The sequence below is a fragment of the Chlorocebus sabaeus genome, chromosome 15 (genome assembly GCF_047675955.1).
Source record: "Chlorocebus sabaeus isolate Y175 chromosome 15, mChlSab1.0.hap1, whole genome shotgun sequence".
Lineage (NCBI taxonomy): Eukaryota > Metazoa > Chordata > Mammalia > Primates > Cercopithecidae > Chlorocebus > Chlorocebus sabaeus.
Window position 1 is genome coordinate 21,835,750 of NC_132918.1, and position 10,888 is coordinate 21,846,637.

Genomic DNA, 10,888 nt, shown 5'->3' on the forward strand with positions numbered 1-10,888 from the left:
CTTTGTCCCAGAGTACTGTGTAAAAGGCATCTCTGATGTACAGTAACATGAACCTCCCCTTTTGTTTCAACAGATGGCAGGAAATCCAGACCAGCAGGAGGATAATGTTGATGAACAGTACCAGGAAGAGGCAGAAGAGGAGGTAGTAAGAATTGAATCCCAGAGACTGATCAGATGGGTCTATCACATACGCTAACTTTAAACAAACCTCAGCACTATTGACTTTGACATGCCTTCCACAGAAATGTTCAGAAAGATTTAAGCAGGATAAGAAAGGGTTGTTTAAAGCAAAACTGGATCATGGCACTGGAGACGTTTGGTTAGAAGATAAAAAATGCAGGGTAATAGAATCCATCTCTTTGGTTCTCACCTGAAATTTTGAATTAAGAAAGTATTTGACTTTTCAGGAATGGCGGACTTAGATTTGTGTGATCTTTTGTAAGAATATTTTCTCCTGTCTCCCTCTGCACATTCAGGGAATCCAAACTGGCCCCTGGAACTTTCTCTTCAGGCATCTCCCTGGTGCCTACCTCACAGGAATACCCCAGAGTGTCTATCGGAATCCACTTAACACCCTCCAAACATTTTTGTAAATTTTACAGTCTCTCCTTCTGGCCTATTCCCTATAAGAATTCAGTATCTTAATTAAATTTAACAATAAAGAGGGAGGAAAAAGGTGTAAAGAGCTCAGTTGAATAAAATGCAAAGATAGAGTTTCTTAATATTTTATTTTAGTTTGCTTTTCATTGTAAACTTCGGGCATCTTGTTAATTAGATATAAGTAGCATTTATTGTGGTGCTACTTACGGTGTAATTGATTTATTATGGTGCTGCATGTGGTGTAATTGGTGAATGCTGTTTGTTGTAGCCATTTTGTCACAGCATTCTGCTGTATAAACAACTGCAATATTTTAGAGTCTGATACAAATTAGGCCAAGACCCTGTATTTAGTCTCATTATGGACCAGTAAGTAGTTCCCAAATTAAAACCCTGGTTCAGAGCTGCTTCTCAGCCAGGTATCTTGCAAATGTGTGGTTTTTATCCCTAAGGGGAACTCCATGGGAGGATGGACATATGGTAGGCTAAACAGACACACCCCACCACTGGAGATCCTGTGCAGACATCATGAGCTGTGCTCTCACACACACAGTTCCTTCGAATAGGTCTGCTTTCTTATTCTTACTGATTTTCTAAGCTTTTCAGAGCTGATGAGAAAATTTGTGCTTATACCAGGAAAACAGAAAAGGATGTTGCTCTTTAGGGTCACTGGCAGCATCTCTAATAACATGCACTTTTCTGGCTTGATCTTTTTGTTCTTTGGTTTATCATCCTAATCAATACCCTTGGCTGTCTTGTCAGAAAGAGAGCAGCAGAGAAAATAGTGACCTTGAATATTAAGATATTAGGCAAGGAAAAGATACTCATCCAGGCTTCTCATATAACAGGATGTCTAGAGTAATACCACTTTGTTTTATTATGTCCAATACTAGGAATCTTTGAGGGATTAAAAGAGAAAAGGTTCACCTTGGCTTCTTTTTAAAAATTCAGAAGGTTAAACATAAAATTTTAATCAGCGTTTACTGATTCCTTTTCAATTTTATTTTATGATCAGTTAAGATAGAGGAGAGAAATCCTGAGATCCAAGAGGAATCAAGAGTAGAAAGAGAAGAAAGACAGAGGCAAGAGGGAAGGAGAAATGGTGCTAAGACAGATGAGGTTGCTCTGGCTGAGTGCTGCCTAACCTCAGCAACTGCTCCTCATCCTGCCAGTCATCCCCTTCAGATCTACTGGACTGACAGGACTCTTTCTCTTGCACCTGGCCCCAGGTCCTAATTCTGTTTCCCTGGTTCTCTGCCAAAAATTCTTTAAGCAGTGTTCAGGCCTCCTCCGACATGTGCTCCAGGTTGCCACCCTGTCACTGAGAACTTTTGCTCCATGTGCTCCTAGCGGAAGTCCCACATGCCTTTTTTTCTTCCCAGTGTAACTTTCCTCTCCACCCCCCAAGTGTCCCTTGTTCATGCTGTGTTGTATTTTTGTGGTTATGAGATGATTAATGTTTGCATCTTCCCACCTCTGTCCATGGTTCCCAGGTCTTCCCTTGAGAGAGGAGAAGAGTGGTTCCCAAACACCATTTAGGCACTGGTGATAGAGACAAAGTTCTTGTCAGACTATGGCAAAATGAGAAAAATAAAGCGGAACATAGAATATGGAAACACATATTGTTTATAAGTGCATTGTTTTTATAAGTGCATTGTTTATAAGTGCATATGTGTATGAAACCTCATTGGTGGAAGCACTCTGAAAACCATGAAATGTTATGGAACTGTGCATTTTTTTTTGTTTTTTTGTTTTTTTAAATCTCCATTAAACCTTAGAGTCTTGCAGCTGCCCCAGCTAACCACTAGAATGCAAGGCCTGTGGCTGCCATCGCTTCCCTTCCCCTCTAGCATACAGACTTGTTTCTGTCAGCATTTCCTCCTGGGGAAGAATTACATCTTGCCTGGGCCACACCTGTTCAGAGGTATAGCCCATCAAACTTATAGACTTGGCCTCTAAGAGTAGAGGACCCAAAAGAAGTATGATTTTAGGAAATTTATACTACTCTGCCTTCTTTTATCTTAGTGCAGTAGTATTATCTTTCTAAGACATAAAAATTATTATTACTTACAAACATTTCTTGTTTCTTGTTTGGGATTGTTTGAGTGGAAGGCATGATCCTTTCCTCACATTGCTTACATTTCAAATGTTTTATCACCTTGTAAGCAGACAAGACAATTTATGGCATTGTCAAAAAGTGCTATGTATGCTTTAAAATTATTTACATGTTCAAAAGTGTATAGATTAAATGACAAAAAATCAGAATACTTTAATTTCCCTCAATGTAACTGAAAACTGATTAATCTAAACATGCAGAAGAGAACAAGTACAAGGCATTTGTTCACCTTCACTGGCCGAATGAATATGTGCATACACCTACATGAGACTGCCAGCCTGTTAATCACCATGTCAAGAAGCTTTTCTTTTTTTGTTATTTTTTGTTTTTTGAGATAGAGTCTCACTGTCTCCCAGGCTAGAGTGCAATGACGTGATCTTGACTCACTGCAACCTTTGCCTTCTGGGTTCAAGTAGTTCTCCTGCCTCAGCCTCCCGAGTAGCTGGGATTACAGATATCTTCCCCCACACTGGCTAATTTTTGTATTTTTAATAGAGATGGGATTTTGCCATGCTGGCCAGGCTGGTCTTGAACTCCTGACCTCAGGTGATCCTCCCACCTCTGCCTCCCAAAATGCTGGGATTACAGGCGTGAGCCACCATGCCCGGCTAAGAAGCTCTTCAATTGGAAAAAACTCTCTTGTTAAAGCAGGGTGTTCGTCACTATAGCTAATGTTGCTGAAGGCCTTTTGTTCATCACATTCTGTTTATTTCTTTGGATCCTACTATTCTTACCTACTTGAGGCTCAGCTTTCTGGCCTTGCACACCCATAATATCTTCAATATGTGAAAGAAAGGTGTTAATAGACACCAGGAGAGGGTATCTAGCCAAAGCCCATTTCAGACACTTTTCAGTGGGCCTGCTTTATTTTGGATTTGGCTGTTTGTTAAACTTTGTGTCATCAGATAAGGCTCATTTCTAAAATGCCTAAAACATAGTAGATAAAAATGAGTAACAAGAAGCATTGTTTGGGAAATACGGCAAAGCATTGTGACAGCTTTAGCAGGATGCTAAGAGGGCCAGTTGTGGGAGACATAATCTGTATGTCTACACTATAAAAGAATAACATTTGGCTTCTGCTTATTATTCTAGGCATATTTTAAAGATCAGTTAGAACCTCCATATCATTTTGTTCCTTTTCATTACCGAGAAGCCTTACTTAAAGGCATTACTGCATTACTGCCTTTAAGATGAGTTTACATTGCTTTTGCCCCAAATATCAGTAATATATTACTGCAATAATAACGTGTGTCTAACTAAGAGTCTGTTCTCTATATGTCTAGAAGGTTACAGCATTTTCATTTGTGGGTTCCCTAAAGAGTGGTTGAAATCAGTGGTCTCTAAATAAGATTATATTGACAACTGGTAAACAAGCTAAATTTTCTATAGCCTATCTCCAGAGACTAATGAGATAACCTAGCATCTGTTGTTACTCAAGGAGAAGGTTCTTTGTCTTTGCTGTGAATAAGGATCACCTTGAGTTTGTGGCATATACAGATTTTGGACCAGGCCCTTACCCTTGAGATTTTGATCTTATCTGTTATGGAACCTAGGAAGCAGAGTTCTTCATAAGTGCCCCTTCACCCACCCACCACCAGCTGATTCTGATGGCTCAGGATCATACTGTTTGGAGAAATAGTCCTAGGGCAGACAGTTGTGGATGGCATTTGGGAAGTCTAAACTCCTTATCTGTGTATACATGCCCATTTGCTAAAGACTTTCTAACCAAACTCTTAAAAGGGTGCATGACTCCCCAACCACACATACATACAGGAAATTAAGGATCATTGAATTTTCACCCAATGCTTTCATTTTACATGTAAGAAACTTGGGCTTCAGAGGGGTTAGTTAAAAATTTGAAGGTTGCATAGCTTTTATTTATTGCTGGAAACATGATTAGAGCTCACCTAGGTCTGATTTTAAAGGCTACCATAATTAAGTATACCATGCACAGTAACTATATAGTTGATATGGGGAAGTTCTTTATAGAAATTAGTGAATATAGACAGAATGATGGAAATAGAAAGTGACCATTTTTTTGTAACCCCTAATTGAAGCAAATGATCTAAGCAACAGTCATCAGTGAATGATGTCACTAGATGAACAGAGGTCAGGGAACTTCACCATGAAGGGATCAGGCTGTTACCAACTGAGCTCACTGGCCAACCTTAGCATTACTAAAAGTGGGACAAATAAATGTGCGTGTCTCCTGATGTGATTAAAAAAAATAGGAAATGTGCACCATCACCTCGGAAATACCCTTGTTTTTAAAATCGAACCTGAGTTCCTTCAAACTTTTATGCTAACATCCATTTATAGGAAATGTTGGGACTAGAGAAATGAGTTAAGTGATATAAAGAAGCAGATAAATTCAGAATGTGGGTCATTTTACAGGACTGCAAATCCATAGCAGTAGGGAAAAAAGAGGGGAGTGAATCCCGTGTTATTGTGCTGTTCCTTTAAATCATGATTAGAACAAACCAACTGTAAACAGACATTAAGACAATCATAAAAATGTAAGTGTGGATGAGACATCAGATGCGTCTATGGAATTATTTTATCAGGTGTGATAATCACATTATGATTATGTAAGTTTATTGTTTTTAGATATATATATATATATATATACTGTGATATGTGAGAGTGAAATTACATGACATCTAGAATTTTTAAGAATAATTCACTGTAAAAAATAGAAAAGTGATAGATGATGCAGGTGTAGCAATATTGAGATACCTTTTGAACATTGGTGGTGGCTGTAAGGGGTTTATTGAATAATTTTCTTTGTTTGCATGTGCCTGAAGATTTTCATAACCAAAACGATTGACCTTATGATTTATACAGTTAGAAATGCTGCAAAGCCAAGGCTTTAGTCGAGGTCTTTCTCACTCCATAGTATATGTTAGGAGTTGGCAAACTACAGGCTGCAGCCTAGTTCGCAAGTGAAGTTTTATTGGAACACAAACATGTCTGTTTGTTTACATATTGTCTATAGTTTTTTGTTTTTGTGTGTGTGTGTGTGTGCGCGCTATAATAGAGTGGTCAAGTTGTATTGTTGTGAGAGAGATCTTATGGCCCAGAAAGCCTAAATATTTACTGTCTGGCCCTTCACACAAAAAGTTTGCTGATCCCTGATTTAGATATTCTTCCTACCATACGGCATAGACTCAAGGCTGTTTTTTCCCCCACTCTCAACTGCAACGTTTTAATGTTTATAAATAATACATTTTCATTATTAAGGCTGTAGAAGACATGTCTTTGTTAATCAAAATTAACAGGGACACTTCAGCAATTTAATGACGTTTCAGTTAAACCTTAAGACAGCCTGAAGTAAGTGCTTCATTGTTTTCATCCCAATGTCTTGTGGAATGTTACTATGAGGTTCTATGACTATGGGCACAGGCGATGTTATGGACCACTAATAGAAACGTAGGGTGAGACAAGATAGGTGTCTAGCTCATTCCACCAGGAAATATGAATACAATAGATACTCAGTGCCTTTGTCCTCAAAATGTATTTCTTTGGTACCAGGTTAGTTTAGGGGGTGTGAGTTAAACTGGCGCTGGACTGGTTAGAAGAGATTCACAAATGTTTGGCTCTGCCCAGGATATCTTTAAAGAGTCACCTTTGTAGGCTCTCGACAGGCCAAGTTTTGTCCAAAGCTCTTCTGCTGCAGTTCATTCTTGTCTCACCTGAGCTGCACACATTCAGGCAGCACATAATTTGTTTCTCTTGAATTATAGCATCTGTATACTTTTCTTCCTTTGTTCATTTCTTAGATTTTTCAACAGCCTCCTCCACTCCCCCCACCAAAATATGTGATTTTTGTGTTATTCAAGGATCTTATGCTCTGATCCTAGAAGAGATCGGACTTTCTTTGGTATTAGGAGACTGCATTATACTTAACCGATGTTCAGCAGTGTTTTTGAAATGTATTCAAGTGACTTAAACATTTTGGCATATGTATAGTTTGCAAAATAGTTAACAAGTTAGAAAATGCCCTACCCTCTTTTTCTGTGAGATATGATCATTAAATAGAGACTATTTAGCACAAATATTTGGATGCTTGCTTTAGTTTACGTTTTGAGATAAATACTGGCATCATGTACACAGTGATAATAGGTGCACATAAAGGAAAACTACTTAAAACAAAAAGGTTGTATTAGAACTAAAGAGAGAGGAATTTTTGAGGCAGGTCAATAGATGATGTCATAAAGAAATTGAAATGATTGTATTTTATTTTCTAGATATTTTAGCCAGAGAAATATATTCTTAAGTATAGAATAGATACATAAAATTTCTGCTAGTAGGCAGTGGTGTCTACTTTTTGTGCCTTTACAGAGGATTTACAGAGGCTGTGGGTTGGACAAGCTTGATCTAGATAGTGACTTGAATAAGACAGGCAGTTCCTGCCTCCATAGAACTTACATTGTGTCACAGCTCTCAGATTTCTACAGTTCTCCCATATGGAGAAATGGGAATTTTAATTTTATTATTTTATTTTTGGGAAGACAGGGTCTTGCCCTGTCACCGAGGCTGTTGTGCAGTGGCGCAAACATAGCTTACTGCAGCTTTGACCTCCAGAGCTCAAATCATCCTCTGCCTCAGCCTCCTGCATAGCTGAGACTACAGGCGTGCACCACTATGCCCAGCTAATTTTATATATATATATATATATATATATATATATATATATTTTTTTTTTTTTTTTTGTAGAGACAGGGTCTCACTTTGTTTTCCAGGACTCAAATTCCTGGGCTCAGGTGATCTCTTGCCTCAGTCCCACAAAGTGCTGGGATTACAGGTGTGAGCCACCACGCCTGGCCAGAATTTTTTGTTTTAAAAGTTAAATTTCTTCAGGTGTTTTATATTTGGAATTTTAACCATTATTCAAATAAATCAAAAATTCAAACACAAAAGTCCTACATTCAGGATCAATCACATTGATTTTTGTAATAGGTGTATTATACATTTCTTCACACCTGGTAAATAAATCCTTGACATATTTTTTCAATTGTATATTTAGTTTAGTTTTGCTTCTGCTATTTTGAATGAACTTTTTGGAAATCGAAATATATTACTGCAAGTGTTTAAGTGATAACAGTGTCAAAATATATTATTGCAAGTGCTTAAAAGACTAAAGTGTTTAAATGATACCTGTGGTTTGTTTTAGGTTCAAGAAGATTTGACTGAAGAGAAAAAAAGGGAACTGGAGCATAATGCTGAAGAGACCTATGGTGAAAATGATGAAAATGTGTGTCTTGGATACATATTTCTATTGAGCACTTGAGTGTTTGTGGGTGTGCATGTGTATAGGAGAGATACATGTATTTGGGATAGGTATCAGTGGGTAATGGTGCCTCTGAGTTACCACTGAATTTAACAGGCCCACCTGAAATTAGGAAAAGTTGTGACAACATGAAAAGTAGGAGAGACAGCAGCCCTGTTGCTTACATACCATTTTTTCTTCCTTGTTTTTTTCCTCCAAAAATGAGTACCTTTTCATCCTGTTTTTAGAGAGAATTATCTATCACTAACTCTATACTATCTCTTAGTTTTTCTTTTTTCTTTTAATTTTAAGGCTGATGATAAAAATGATGGAGAAGAGCAAGAAGTTCAAGATGGCAACCACCCCAAGGGCCGAGAGGAACACTACGAGGAGGAAGAAGAGGAGGAGGAAGACGGGGCTGCAGTTGCTGAGAAATCGCATCGAAGAGCTGAAATGTAGCTGTGCCCAGTTTCTAGACAATGCTCAGCCAACGGATTCTTTTCAAGCTGCTCAAACATAAATCTGCCTACTGAACTCTAGGATATTTAATTACAAAAATTAAGAACTTAGACTTTTTTAAAACTTTTGTATTAGAAATACGCATACATTTATATGAATATATTTTGGTAACCTAGGTCTAGAGCTTCTTTTATATTCAAGCTAAACATGAAAAAGAAGAAAAACAATAAAGTAAACCTGAGCCCCCATGTCCCAATTTTTTTAATAGATTATGTGATGTTGGAAAGGTCATTGATTTTGTATATGTTTCAGCGTGTTACCTTTGTGGCTTCCAGTTTCCAGGTGTTCATTGCCTTTGATAAAATACCAGATTTAAGAACAGAGAGTACTGCAAAATGCCATGCAAACTTTAAAGAGAATGGCCCGTTTACTAATTGCTGCCCTTCTGATGTCTTTATGTATAGTTCTGATAGAATTTTCACCAGTCTGTGTATCTCTGGAGTGAGATCTGTGTACAAAGTGACATACAATTGGAAAGCCATTTTTGTTGTAAAGACATTGTTTTTCCGACTTTTCCGATCAGTTAGAAGAATGTTTGTCATTGCTTTAAAATCATAGCTGTTCTGCTTAAGAGGAATTGAATTTAAAAATGAGAGAGTATTAAAACTCACGTGGCAGTATCCTGGTCTTAATCAGATATTGCAGTGTTCAAACGAGGTATGGACACATCAACATACTCACCTTTTTGAAGGACTAGTGACTTGTTTAAAAACTAGTGAGTGAGTGTGTGTGGTGTTTTCTATGTGAGCACCCATTCTCAATTTTTTTTTTTTTTTCTGAAGCCTTTGATTGATATTCTTGTTTCAGTATCTGGTTCCCTACAAGTAAAATATATTTCCTCTTTAAGCTCTGTGCCTCAATATGCAATCACTTTGATAATAAATATGAATATGAAGACATACCAAACTGCAAATAGGATTATTTTTGAAAACTATATGGTGAAACATATGGTGATATGATAGACTCTTATGATTTTTCTGTTTGCTGGGATTGGGTCTGCTTTTTGCCTATGTGTAAGGCATTTTAATGATTGTGAATATAATAGATTCCTTAAAATAAGAAAATTAAAAATCAGAAACTTCCCTTGGAGTAGAGACATTTCAGGTGCAAGTATAAAGATTTTTAAATATATAGCACTAAGTTATATAATTCATATGTGTGTGGTTTTGTATTAATACTCAAAATTAATAAAAATAAATTTCATTTTCTACCATTATTGTATGAATGTAATTTTATTTTTTAATAACCACACTCATAGATGGTTTTGATTGTTCCAGTTGAGTGATTGTGTATGTATGCATAGGAATGTTTTGTTCAGATGTACTTTGTATTTCCAATAATCAGAAATCTTACCTTTATGTATAAAAACCCATTATGTAATGTAAAATGTATAATATTGTACATAATATTCAGAATACAATTATTTTGGTAAATTAGGTTGTATTTTTAATGTCTCAGTTGCAGTATTTAATTATTTGAACCATACTGAAAGTTGGTAATAGTCAATAAAGCTAAAAAAAAGGTGGCAAATCTTTTAAACTATGTGGTTTCTTACTAGTTTATGACCTTCTAGCATTCTTCAGTTCTTTTTCATAAAAATAAAAATTTTAAGAGATGCCAATATAAATTAATGAATTATAAAGTACCTTTTCCCACCTGCTTCTGTTTTCTGTTTCTTTCTCTACTTTGATTGGCATGTGATTTTTCCCCCTTTCTCTAAAGAAAGAGCTAAAGATGTTTATTTTATTTGAGCTAATTCTGAGGGAAGAAAAAAGAGGGGCAGAAAGCATGAGAGTGTCATGTGCATGCACACACACAAAATAAACAAAAAACTATTAAATCCCCCTAGGAAAGCAACAATCACAAACCCTTCTACTCTGTATGACACCAAATTATAGGACCATTCTAACGAATGTCTAGAGGAGAACTAATCAGCCTGAGCCGATCTACGTTAATGAAGTGACAAGAAATAAAACATCACCTGTATTTATCCTGCCAATTAGTCTGTGACTTTGGTACAACCAGTAAATCAAAGGATTTGGTACCAGGAATATAGTCGGGGTTGGGGGTGGGGGTTGTTGGGGGAAGGCACGTTTATTAGCAATGAGTATAACTGGGCACAACAAAAGTAGTACACATGCAATAACTGGTTATTTGCAGGAGTGATTTGGAAGAGATCTAGGAGTAAGAGCATAATCTTAGCCACATGTGCCAGTGACTGACTTTTACAAAGGAAAACTATTGATGTGTATTGATTATCTTCATAGTCTAAGAAGTATGTGAATAGGATCCACTTTAATCCCCACAGTATTCTGTCAGTTTAATGGGATCCCCTTCTCACAACTGAAGAACCTTGTCTTCCAAAGCACTTAACATTTAACTTCTTT

At 36.9% G+C, this 10,888-nt stretch overlaps 1 protein-coding gene across 4 annotated transcripts in view; it reads left to right on the forward strand.

Annotated features, from left to right (window-relative positions):
* Positions 1-10,031, forward strand: part of GOLIM4 (golgi integral membrane protein 4) — an 85,578-nt gene extending 75,547 nt beyond the window's left edge. For all 4 annotated transcript variants that reach the window (XM_007972170.3, XM_007972171.3, XM_007972172.3 and 1 more), the window contains 3 exons: positions 74-142; positions 7,887-7,967; positions 8,295-10,031. In XM_007972170.3, coding sequence (XP_007970361.3) covers positions 74-142; positions 7,887-7,967; positions 8,295-8,441 — 297 coding nt within the window. In that variant the 3' untranslated portion in view covers positions 8,442-10,031. The remainder of the gene's footprint in view (positions 1-73; positions 143-7,886; positions 7,968-8,294) is intronic.
* Positions 10,032-10,888: the final 857 nt, after the last annotated feature.